The 13,818-nt window shown below is 28.5% G+C and overlaps 1 protein-coding gene across 9 annotated transcripts in view; it reads right to left on the reverse strand.

Annotated features, from left to right (window-relative positions):
* LOC123272410 (GTPase-activating Rap/Ran-GAP domain-like protein 3) overlaps positions 1–13,818 on the reverse strand; it is a 31,906-nt gene that overhangs the window by 5,983 nt on the left and 12,105 nt on the right. For 4 of the 9 annotated variants that reach the window (XM_044739162.1, XM_044739161.1, XM_044739160.1 and 1 more), the window contains exons 3-6: positions 1,465–1,531; positions 1,303–1,386; positions 539–620; positions 238–359 (exon numbers count right to left, since the gene is read on the reverse strand). In XM_044739162.1, coding sequence (XP_044595097.1) covers positions 238–359; positions 539–620; positions 1,303–1,386; positions 1,465–1,531 — 355 coding nt within the window. The other 5 variants (XM_044739157.1, XM_044739159.1, XM_044739156.1 and 2 more) reach the window with 5 other exon arrangements.

Raw genomic sequence — 13,818 nt, forward strand, 5'->3', positions numbered from 1 at the left:
ATGTTGATTATAAAAAGTGGAGAACATGTTGATAATAAAAAGTGGGGAACATGTTGATTATAAAGAGTGGAGAATATGTTGATAATAAAAAAAGGGTTGAAAAATTGTGTTGATAATATAGAGCGGAAAGTAACCTTGTAAAAACCAGAAAACAGTATACAAGTAAAACTCATAATAATAATAATTAAAATTAAAATTAATAATAATAATAAACAAGTTTATATTATGAGAACTCACAGTTCGTCTCCAGAGGATGACTCTAATGTATTGTGGCACACATTGATCACCACCGTCATTCTGGACGACTGACAAAAAAAGTGGATTTCTCTCGTGGTCTGACGCAACGTAATTCTGATGAACTTTATCGTTAACATTGCCGTCGACAGTTCGCCATTGGATAAAGTTTTAAAGCCAAAACCAAGACCAAGACCAAGAAGAGGAATAACAAAATGAGTAAAACATAATTTACAGATGTATAAAATTATAAAGTTTTAGCCAAAGTTTGTTAGCGTTAAATTATTTAAAATTCAATACTCACGTTTCCCGAGGAAATATTTGAAGTACCAACGTGTCTGGTTTTCCGGATTCTCGAGCACTGGAGTGCTGGGTGACCCGAACATCTGATGGAACATTTCAATACAAACTTTCAGCGGTGATTTGCATTTTATATTTTAATATTTACTTTTCCTGTTATCGATTTTAGTAGCTAATCTAAATTTTACTTTTTCATTTATTCGTTCAATTTATTTCGTGTATAAATGTTCGCGATGGAAAAGACTGTTGGGATCAGAAGTTCTCGAAATTCAACGTTTTAGAATTTGTACTTTAAATTGGAGCGTTTATTTGATTGCTAACCAGTTTATTACAGAAAATTGAATTTCTAACAGGCCTCATAATTTTTTTTTATATTTTCAATACTTTACCAAAAAATTCAATTTTAAATTTAAAAAATCAATTTAAAATTTTCTTTACGAATTTACTGGTATTTTTTATAAAAAATAATTTTTTTATATATGTGTAGGTATGTAACAGGGTGAGAATTGACCTGTAAAAATCATAAATATCAATAAATTTGACATTGTGATAAAGAAAATGTAAAAAATATCCCTCATATCTTCAAAGATATTTATCATGCTATATTTTCATCACTTGGAAAAATTTTAAGTTTTTTTCTATCAATTTTGCATATTTTATACTTTTTAAAAAACAGAAAATTAACTTCACAAAAATTCTAACCATCTTGAATCACAATTGTAGTGAATAATTTGTATTTATTTAAGAAATAAATATTAAAATTCATACCTCTTCTTTTTCGCCTGGCGAGTCGCCATTCTCCACGCGAAATCTTCGTCCATTCTCTATGCCGTCTTGTTCGATTTGCGGCAGCTGTTCAGAAGAATATTAAATCTTAACTTTTAAATCCTATTATAACTTTTTTTTATAAAATTAAAAACAAAAAGTCACCATTTCCACGCTTCCGTAACATCTTCTTGACAAGACACCGCGCCTTGATGTTGTGTCCGTCGAGGATCTGTAAAAAAAATGACAACTATTAGCTGCTTAATCGCCGGTATATCCGAGCGTCTTATCAAATATTGCATATTCTTTATCAGTGCTTAGCTCACAAATAAATAGGTCACAAAAATCTGTGTCAAAGTTATCCCGAGTAGCTCTGCCAAATATCTGGGATACTTGGGGTCAATATCTTCGCGTTTATTGGGGTGCAACGGGCGAAACTTTATATTTTATTGTTAGTTTCTTTGAGTTTCAGTTTCAGTTTTAGTTTGAGTTATGTCATTTTGGGTTAGGTCATACTCGTAGCAGTAGCAATAGCAATAATAATGAAATTTTTCAATTTTCTTCTCAGAAATATTACTTTTTATCTGAATTGTTGTAAGAAGTTATTAGCGTTGCAGTAAAAAAAATTAATATCATAAGTATAACTTATGCGATTTTTTTTTATTTCTAATCCAATTAAAAGAAAGGAAAAAATTTTATTTGTCTGACCGTAAAAGTTATTTCAACTTTACCAAGTTGACTCTAATTTTAGACAGCTATAAAATTATTGATTTATTTTAATGAACACCAGTTGAGAGTGGAAACTTTTTTAGCAAGAAAATATTTTTCTGTCTTTAGTAAGATAATTTGTTAAATAAAAGTACAATGCTTTTTTATGATGTTAGTAATTATTTTTACACCAACTTTTAATAACTTTTGAGTTTAAATTCATGACTGCGGATAAAAAAAGATGCTTAAGTACTTTTGATAAAACAATACGAAAGTTCTCATTCGTAATCAGAAAACGTTTTAAATAATTCGAAGAACATTGACCCCAATTCTATTAATTAAGGATCGATTAAATCCTTTCCAAGATATTTAATTATAAAATTACGAAATTCCATTAATCAAGCGCTTAATTAATTTTATCCGTGATAATAATAAACAATTAAAAATTACTCAGCTTTTTAATAATTATTGTCAATGTTATTATTATTATGCTCCGATAAATATGACAGTACATTTACAATTTATTCCCAGGTCTCGGACTGTCATATTCAATTAAAAGTAGCCTTTGAATGTTTTTGTCGACATTGTACATTTCTGCATGGTTATTAATTTATCATTTTCAATTCCCTGGTTTTTGTAACTTTTATTTATTACTACTATTTTTTTACATCTCTTAACAACATTTGGGTTAATGAGAACTCTATTGAGGTCATATTCTTCTGTGGTACATGACACACAGTCGTGAAAAAGCAAATGAACTTTAGCATAATTTAGAATATTGATTTTTATGTTACAACCTCTGGTCTCTGGTTAGAAAAATTGTCATTTATTTTCGAGAGGTTAAACGAACCTCGGAAATTTTTTAATCAAATAATTGATGAAAAGTAAAAATTAGAATGATTCTTTTTAATTATTTTTAATAGAAAAATAATATTTTCTTATTCAATTTAAATAAAGTTAATGTCTCTTTTATTTTCAAGAATTTTTTACTTAATTAATAGTATGTTGTGTGACTAGGGATGAAACAAAACGATTTCAGACCAGAGTGAAGTTGCCTGCCCGAGCGAAGCGAGGGCTGGCATCACTCGGTCTGAAATCGTGTTTCATCCCGCGTCACACATTATATTTTTCATATAAGTTGCATTAAAAATGCTAGTTTCAATGTCTGGAGCCAACCAGAACTAGATAGTTTCAGACGAACAGCGAAAATACCATTTTATTATGAAACTTATAATAAAATAGAAAAACTATTTTTCATATAATCTGCATTGAAAATGTGAGTTTCAATGCCTGTTGAGCCAACCGAAACTAGACAATTTCAGACCAATGCGACTGTGCCGGGCAGGAATCAATTATTTCTTCCCGGCGGACAGAAAATGACGATTTTCTGTCCGCGAGGTGAAGTTGCAGCTTTATTTTCAATCCTATCAATTGTTTATTTATTTTATACCTTTATAATTGTCATTCTAACCGTTAACTGTATTGACATATCATAATTCTGTTACTAAGCATAAATAAGAATGATAAAAGAAAACTTGTCAATTTACGAATAATGTTTGGTAAAAAATAAACTATTACTTTCTATTTTATTATGTTTCATAATAAAATGGTATTTTCGCTGTTCGTCTGAAACTATCTAGTTCTGGTTGGCTCCAGACATTGAAACTAGCATTTTTAATGTAACTTATATGAAAAATATAATGTGTGACGCGGGATGAAACACGATTTCAGACCGAGTGATGCCAGCCCTCGCTTCGCTCGGGCAGGCAACTTCACTCTGGTCTGAAATCGTTTTGTTTCATCCCTAGTCACACAATATACTATTTTTGCTCTTGGACTAAATTTGATTTAAAAAATATTATTTTAATTAATAGATTTTAGTATAAAAAATTTTTTCCAATAATTTTTCAATTAAAAAAAAAAATTCCAAGTTTTTATTTCTTGCCTCTAATAAAATCAAAACAAATTATGTAAAAAACAAATAATAACTGTAATATTTACTGTATTACAAAATGGTTTAATTGCTCAAACGTAATTGCAATACATTCATTCAAAGTTTAAAATTATGGACAAATTGATTTTCATTCATCCCATTTAACGATAATATAATAACCGAGAATAATCCTGGATTTGAAAAGCCCGTATTATTAAATATCCTCTACACTACATCTACATATTCATATATATGTATATTTACACAAATGCAGAGAGCAAGAAGCATCAAATAGTGTAGTGTGCATTCAAGAGACTGAATAATAATGTATAGAATCTGGACAATAGAAGTAATTTCAATGAACCTGCTATTTTTTCACCTTTTATTTGTATTCGTATTTCTATTTCTATTCCATTACACCATTTATACCTTTCGAACTTTATAACAATAAAGAACCTACACATGATGACTGGCTCGTCGATGAAGGTGTCTTAGTTGTGACGAAGTCAAGACCGGCATGCAAACCGATCTAGATCGATCGCGAACGATTCTCGGGGAAGTAATTTCTTCGTCGCTCTCACGGTCGCTGGTACATGGACTGACATTGTTTCCACTTTCACGGCTTCTACGCCGCTCATTTAATGACGATACTGATGACGATGTCGTGCTTCCAACTTGCACTTGGCTGGATAATATTGTCGGGGCTGGAGACGGCGGCGTTGAACTTGTGTTATTGCTTCCCGATGAGTTTGATGTTAATGACAAACCTCGTAATCGCGTTACTAACTTCATGTCTAAACTCAGCATCACTTTTCAAACAAACAATCGTTTTTCAATTTCTCGTTTTTTTTTTTCCTTTTTTATCATAAATCTTTTGCTGATAATTCATTGTTATTAATATTATATCATCTCCCGTAAATTAATTACGAAAATTGATATCGTGTCTCGGAAAAAAACGAATCCAAAGATTTCATTAGTCATCTTTATATCGTGAGAAACAAAAAAAATATTTTTGGTAATATTTTATTCTTACAATAACAAAAATTTACTGATTTTAGATCTCAAATTTATTTTTATTGATTTAAATATGAAACATTCATCAATAATGTTTCATTCAGTGATATCTGAATTTCTACAATTGAATTTAAACAAATCTATAGCAATAAATAAATTTTATCAGCAAAAGAATAATCTCCAAAAATATTATTGAAAGATAAAAAAATGTCAACGATAAATATTCGAATAATATTCAATATTTAATGGCTTTGAAATAAATTGTCAGATTGTATAGAACGGAAACAAATTTAGGTCGCATATTGCGTTTTCGTTAATTGTTTGAGTTCATGTCAAGGGTGATTTATCTTTGAATATTTTTTTTTTTTAATATTTTCGTACACTATGATCCACTCGCATGAATTAAGCTTGGTGTAGTCTACGGTATTTTTTATTAACGCTATTTTATGGAAGGGACTCGCACATGTAGAAGCGGCTATCTTTTGTCCTTGATATTTGATATCGGGTAATAGATTGTAGTGCTTTTGATTGAGTAAAACTGAATAGAACAGACCCAACTGTGACTCAAAATTGGGTGTACACGAATCGACGTGACTATCCTCATGCCGGCACTCATTTATTTCTTTTCCGCTCTGTTTCGCTCTACTAAACCACTGATAGTTACTTCTATAACTATATAGACACATATTCAATACACAATATATGGTGTATAATATATAATACAATATAATATGGGATAGAATATGCATTTAGCCACTATGTGTGCAAATAGCCAGTTTGAGAACATACATATAGATCGGATATGTCTTCGCATTAAATTATATTGGCTGATCACCATTATCATCGGCACGAGCATAATCGCGGTCGACTGTATGCCTATACAGCTGCGGTTTTGACCTCACGGGATCAATTATCTTGTAAAGATCAATCGAACATCATTACTAGTAGGACCTCATGCTAATAGCTGTTGTTCGCTCAATTTATCGCGCTGTTTTCATTCTTCTTGATTATAATTATTAAAATAAATCATGTCAGAATTAAATTTCAATCAAGTTTTTAGTCCTGGTGGAATATTTTACACAAAAAAAAATTTTTTTTAACTAAAATTTTTATTAAAAAATATAATTTTCTCAAATTAACAATATTTTTGTTTTTCTCCAAGTTTCTTCATTAAAAATAGCCAAAAAAAATTTTTTTCACTCGAAATCATTCTAAAATATATTAAAGATTTATTTTTTAATGACATATAAGTTATTTTGTTTGAAAATAATAAACTACTTCGTTGAATTGCGAATTTTTGGTCTTCTTAATTAAGTTTTATATTTTCTACAGTCGCGAATTAATTTTTTGAATTACTTCTAAGAAATAGTAGAACTTTAAAAAGATTTTTCTTGAATCAAGAAATTTTATATCAAATGAAAGTAATTCATTTTATTTTATTATTTATGCAAAGTATTAAAGATGTACTTAATATTTTATCGATTTTAAAAGCAAGTTATTCATTTATTGAATATAAAAGTATATACAGACATTATTTTATTACTATTGGAAATATCTGGTCTATAATAGGTTTCAAAATATTCTTTTTATTTAAATACCATTCTATTAGAACTGACAATTTTATTGAATCTGAACAATTTGAGTATTGGTTTTAAATTAAGTCAATTATTAAAGATTAGATTTATTCAAAAAAGTTTTGAAGCGTTTAGAAATATTTAATACGAATAAATTAGAGAAAAAAATTCAATTTATATGTCTATAAAAAATAAGAGATAGATTGAACAGTACTTAGATTTTCAAATATTTTCCATGATTTTTAAATAAAATTTTCTGCAAAAGTAGGTTACTTGTTATTATTGTGATTTTATAATAAAAAGTACACGAGTTAAACAATAAATATTATAAATTATGAATTAATCATAAAGAAATCTGACATTAGCGTGTGGCTTTTAATCTTATTTACATACTCAACGGTAAAGAATTATAGCTATTGTGAGTCCGGAACAGAAATATAAATTCAAGAAAAATACTTCTCCGTATTATTTTGATTAAACAATCTATTCTCAGTTATTTAATTTGTCCTTACGTCTTTATTTGATTCAAAGCTCGCGAAACGACAGAAAGTAATAAATTTTATAAAAAAAGAGAAAAATAAAATGTAGAAATTGATTTAGACCAGAAGTGAAGCCTGATTGTACTTCCGATATCCTCATTTATTTTTATCGAGCGGCCCAAGTTTTTCGAAGTCCTCGAGTGGATTAATCAATGACCTTTAATTTTAATTTTGATAATTATTAAAAACTAACGCGCGTAAAAAACAAAGCTCTAACAATTTATCGATCAAACTTTTATCGTCGGAAGTTAAAAAAAAAATGAATGGATGATTCACTAAAGTTGATAAAAATCTGAGGTCAAGACTCTCGTCCTCGTAGATTTAATAATCCCGTGTCAGTGTTTTGTTGTTGTTGTCGTTTTCGTTGTTGAATATTTAATATTTAAATCGCGACTTTTCAGCTCGGATAGAGATAAAATTCTCTGTTTTTTAATTTCACTAGAAAACACTCAAACTCTAACGTTAATTCCCTTTGAGAGGGTTAATCTCTGCGATGCAGACCGTAGACCGAGCTGGCACTTTACTAGTGTAGTTTAGGGACTACTATTGTGTTATATCATACATACATACGTAACTACCCTACTACACTACTACTGTCTATCTACTAGTCTCTAGTCTGGTGTAGTTCTGGGATTACCGTAAAACTTAAACTGCCTAGACAGTAGTCGGGGTGCCATGGGCTTTTATCTATCTCACAACTGCTGATAATTTACTTCCCTATACAATATATCTCATATCTCTTTCACATTTTTTTATCATCCTCATTCTCATAATCTTGCCTCTATTCACTTTTATCTTTTTTGTCAATTTTTACTCTATTCAATATTTGAACTCTTTGTTTTTTTAAGATTTTTAGAATGCATTCGAATCTGTTCTAGTTTTACATTAAAAATTTTTATTCATATATTTTATGGATTAAAATTATTTATCTATTGAAAATTAGAAACTTTTTTTCCGAGCAAAAATTATTTTATTTAATTTATTATTGACTAAACTCAAAACTTTGGTAATTTCAATATTTCGCGAGGAAACTAATTTTCTACAAATTTACTTTTATGACTTTGATTCATATCGAACTTTATAGACAGAATTGTGCAAAGTGAATATACTAAAATTTAATTGATATAATAAAAAAAACTTTGTGCTAAAAAAAAATGGCCTTGATGGAGCATAAGCTTCAAGGCTATCACATAAAAAATAAATAATACTAAGGGATAGACTTGAAAAGTGTCAAAAAGATTTTTTTGGTCCTTTTTTTTATGACACAATTTTTCTTTGTTTCTATGCTTTTTAATCTCATAATTTAGTTCAGTAAAAAGACACACTCTTTTTTAAAATTCATAAATTTTCAATAGAAAATTTTTTCATTTATATAAATTTTTGACAATAATTTGAATTAAAAATTTGATAATAAATTTTTTTACATACGAAATGTTGATCTACGCAATTTTGCTGATTATACAATTTATTTAAATTTGACTTTGTCCACTTCATTATTCATATTCTTCAAAATTAAATTTCATAAGTTATGACTTTTAAAATTAAAAATGACCGATTTTACCGCGAAAATAATTGAAGAAAAAATATATATGTAAAATTTAACTCGAAATAGTCCTTGAATATTAGTCATAACAATAATTATTCAATACCCAATTATCTAACAGCGAATTAGTTAATTAAAGCGCTTATCAAAATTAATTAATCTTATCGCGCCTCAATTTAAATTAATTTTTTTAGTAATAATTAATTGAATTTAATTATATCTAATCAGCGACTTAAACAATACCGAATTTTAATTATCACCACAAAAAACTCTGACATTTACGAAAAAATACCCGGATAAATTCTTGAAAATAAAAAAATATTTGTAAAAAAATCCCGGTTAAAAATGTAAATATTTATTAAAACTTTTAAATAGAAAACAATAATTACAGTCTTGTCGTGGATCATAACTAGTTAGTTATTTTTATTATTATTGATGCGATATTTACAAAGATCACGAGATGACAAGTTAATAATTAAATATCTCAATACTTGATTAAGTGTTACAACACGTTGTGCTTGATATAACACGTTGATGATGACAACAGAGTAACTAGATCGTGGCCCGAATAGAATACGTTCACGAGACAAGAAGTAAGTGAGAAGGCTGTGTAGCACCACGCCGCACGGACTCCCAACCCCTACTGAGCGGCAACCCCGATCTGCTGGCACCCCTGTGCTTCATACTCTTCAACCACCAACACGTATACCCGCTCTACCACCAACTTTATGTGCATGTGTGTATGTGTGTCTATATTTAATGTATACATTTGTTTAGTGTAGGTGGTGAAGAAAGAGTAAGACTGAAGTAAAGGGTATATCACTAAAACGCGATTGTCTACTTACTCAAGACGTTACTTTATGAGTTAGCCCCTTTTATTTCTTTCGCCACAACGTCTATCCTCTATCCTCTTCATGTACATGACAAGACACATAAAGACGCGAATCCTCTTATTCAGGCACATACCAATCACAATTGTACATATGTTTGTTTGGTATCTGTGTAGGTAGTACTCATATGAGTAAGAGTATGAGTATGAGGGAAAAAGTTTAAAAAGTGTTGTACAACTGCTGTCGCTAAACCTTAGCCAAGTTCACTGACTTTACGACCTAGTACACCGTTTTATTTTGTCGTTTTAAAATACGGTATTAATGTATAATAGTACTTTTCTATGCTTTTTATTTATAATCCAACCATCCGTCACTGTCTTCTCCGTTGCTAAATGTTTTCATTTCATATTTTTAACATTTACTTTATAATTTACATGTTTTAAAACTTTGTTTGCATTATCGGCTTGTGGAAAACTTTATAATTGCATTTATTTTTTTGGTGGTTTTTAAGGACTTGATGCGTGACGCTTAGTGGTTGACAAATATTTTATTTTTTTATTAATTTAATTATATAATTATTATATGAAAAATATTCGGCGTAGATAAAACAAAATTTGTAAATCATTAAAAGATTATTGATAAATTTAAAAATTTTCTCGTAAGTTTCGAATAAATTTCGTGAGAATTTTTAAGCTAGCAATTATTGGAATCTTGTATAGCACGTGAACGATCTTAGCGTCATTTAAATTTAAGAAGATTCTTATGAAATTATTATTTATGCAGCAATTTAAAAGCTTATAAAAAAATATAATATAAATTTATATTTCTTGAAAAGTTACTTCGGAAACAGTACCTGAAACTTTTATTAGATAATAATAATTATTATTTAAAGTTTCATAATTTCACAAAATTTTAAAGCTTTAAATGTAACGGTAATTTACAAGCTTTTTACAATATAGTAGACTTAGCTAGACTTTTCCTTAAAGTTAAAAAATTTATTTTACTCTAAAACATTTCATTCCAACAAATCTCTAACTATCGCTTAAATATTTTCCTGCATTCAAGAAATAATACAAAAAATTTTATCTGCTCAAGAAATATTAATCATCTCAATCATTTTTTTACTCAATCCCACAATTTTTTACCCACAACAAAATTATGTTATATAAACCAGAGTAATTTCAGCCTATTAGGATAATTTTCTACCCCAAAATGGCATTATGGAGTGGGCCACACTGTTTCTTGATTACAAAAATGATACGAGAAAAATAATTCACGTCATGCCTAATACTAAGTATGACATATTTTTTCGTGGGTTACCCTCAATAGCTTAAATATTTTATCTTCTATCATAGAATTTACATATTAAGGGACAAAATCACAAAGAATACCAAGTTATTTTTTAATACTCAACATTTCGTCAATTTAAAAACTTAAAATTAAATTTATTTGAAAAGTTTAGACTAAGCCTAAAAAACTGCAATTAAAAAAAAGTTTCTTTGGCAAAAAAAAAATGTTTCCATTGAAACTTTTGTTCTAACTTTTATATTTTTTCAATGAAGTAACGGTATGTTTGATACGTAATAAAAAAAAAAAAAAAAAAAAAAAAGTAAATTCTCGGTGGGATGTCTGTGGTAGACTTTAGAAATTACATGATGCGAAATGGTAAAACAAGAGTATCAAAGTAATACCCGGTTAAGATGGTGTGTGCGACGCCCGGATGGCGCGTTGCATTCATGCTCTTACCCTTCTAACCCCTTCGACTATTCTGGCGTCCCGACGCCGGGTGCATCGGCATCACCGCGTAATACATACATATATACCTAATCGCACGATACTCGGCGCGAATACACACCTACCACCCGGTGCTTATGTACATCCTTGTGGATATGTATCTGTATATATGTACATACCGTGTACACACTCACACGCGGTTACATACCTAGAGTAGAGAGTTAACAGTGTAGGTAGGTAGATATTATAGTATGTAGTATATAGCATACAGAGAGTAGAGAGTAATGCCCGTGAGCCCGTATCGACCTACGCTCGACCCGTATTCCCGCCATGGACCCTCTTTTTTGTTTATCTCTGCGTATATCACCACACTGCAGTCATAAGCATGGGCCCTTTACTTTACTTTACTTTATTCGCGGTTACTTACTGTTATGTACTATATAATACCGGTACTAGTTTATTAGACATACTCGCAAGTATTATTCATTTAAATTACTTAATCCACTATCACTATGCTACTTTATAATATCAACTACGCTGTTGGAAACTTTTGGTTTAAATAATTCTGGTCTGGTATTTTAATGAGAAAATAAAATTGCTAGTCAGAAATTTTTTGGTAGTCTTGAAAAATTGATTTTTTTTTATCGAGTAAAAAAGTTTTGAAGCGACGAAAATGGGTAAATTTTTGATTGTTGATTTTTGGCAAAGTGGATAAAATTTTAATTTGTTGCAAAAATTATTTGTCATAAAACTTAATTTTTTTAATCAAGAATGTGCTTTTTTTGAGTAAAGTTATAAATTCATGATTGATATTGGCATTTAATATCTACTTTGTCTGGTTATATGGTTATTTTTAGGGTTTATGACTTGTTTTGTCTGCATTGAACTGTAAAAATTCTTGGCGAAAGTATAAATTTATAATTTATGATTTAGTTTGCTGAAAATAATAAGCACTGATAATTCTAAGCTGCAAGTATTTTAATTTTCTCTATTTTTTCAATTTCATTTACAAAAATTATATTTTAATACACAGACAATTGACTATTTCAAATTAAAACATGCAAGAAAATTAAAAATATGCAAAGTTTTGAAATTTTACAATTCATTTAATCTGAAGAAACTTTGCTTTGAAGGATAATTCTATTTATTCTTCACACACGGGCTATTAAATAAGAGTTTTGTTTAAAATTTGACATTTAACTTTAAGAGCATTCAGAAAATGGAATAAATAATTTCATTGTATCTACAACAGATGCTAAAGTTATTTATATTTTCTAGCATTTCTATTAAAAGTCTAATGTTTTTTTAATTCTAATAGCAATAATTTATCAAAATTATCTATAATAATAAATATTTAATTTTAAAATACTTATTATCCAAATTGTTCAAAAATGTTTGTTTAATTAATTAAAAACAAGTGTTTCTAAAACAGAATCAATTGAAATTTCCCAACACTTCAAACAGAGTAGTACTATAATTATTATAATTATAAATGTACTAAATTTACAATTTCATAACACCGATGACAGCTATTATTCATTTTATTTCAACTCAAACTTTCTAATAATTTACTCGGCTAAGTATACATCCGCTGAAACTTTGTTTCAAATTATATTTATTTGTTTCAAATGTGAATATTAATTAAATTGTTAAAGCTCTATAATAAACCGCGAGTACTAAATTTCATTAAAAATTTTTATTTTTTTTTTTACTGAAAAAACCTTGTTAAAAATAATAATTAGTGCACACGTTTCCATTCTTTCATCCGTTTTAATTTTTTTTATCTCAATTGGCATTTTTTTTTTTTTCACTAAAAAATTATTTGCATACATTTTTTTTATTCAATAATAAATTTGGAGTAAAAATTGCATTAATACAAAAATTATAGTACCACAATTGAAGTAATGAAGAAATACATTATTCTATTTAGAGTTAAAATAGATCACTCGCTCATTGCCTAGGTCACTTGCATGATCTCATAAGACATGAATAAACCCATTCAGAAAAAAATAAAAGCACAAGTTATTAAAATATACAAATACGGCTAAATATAATTACAGATATATATGTAGAATTTTTCATTAATTAATTAATTGATAATCAATAAAAAATAACACTGATGATTTTGTCCACTTTCACTTGGCCAAAAATAAATACGAGATTCGGTATCGAGACATAGACAATAAAAATGAATATAAAAGAGAATAAACTAGTATTTTATTTATATTATTGTCCCTCGAGCACGTTAGTCGTGAGACGAACGACACGCGACTGACTCGTATTACATCGCGACTAGTGTCGCGTTATATTACCTACACTGTGCAACGATTCCATTACATACATACATACATAAAATACTTACTACGTACTCATCTAATATAACAGAATAAATTTTTACACTTGTACATCACGTCACATCACATTATTGTATGTTAGATGTTATATGTTATGTATTATTGTACTTATAGTTTATATTTGTACAAGAAAGTACATAACAACAAGCAAGTATAAACACCGCTTTACAAACAAGTGTGTAAATATTATTTAAATAATTCTATCTATCCCGATAATTTAATGTAGTGTTTTTCAAGGTCTATCTATTATTTAAATAAAAAAAAATAAATCCTTCTAATGTTAATAGTTA

This window comes from Cotesia glomerata, linkage group LG10, assembly GCF_020080835.1.
Source record: "Cotesia glomerata isolate CgM1 linkage group LG10, MPM_Cglom_v2.3, whole genome shotgun sequence".
NCBI classification, from domain to species: Eukaryota; Metazoa; Arthropoda; class Insecta; order Hymenoptera; family Braconidae; genus Cotesia; species Cotesia glomerata.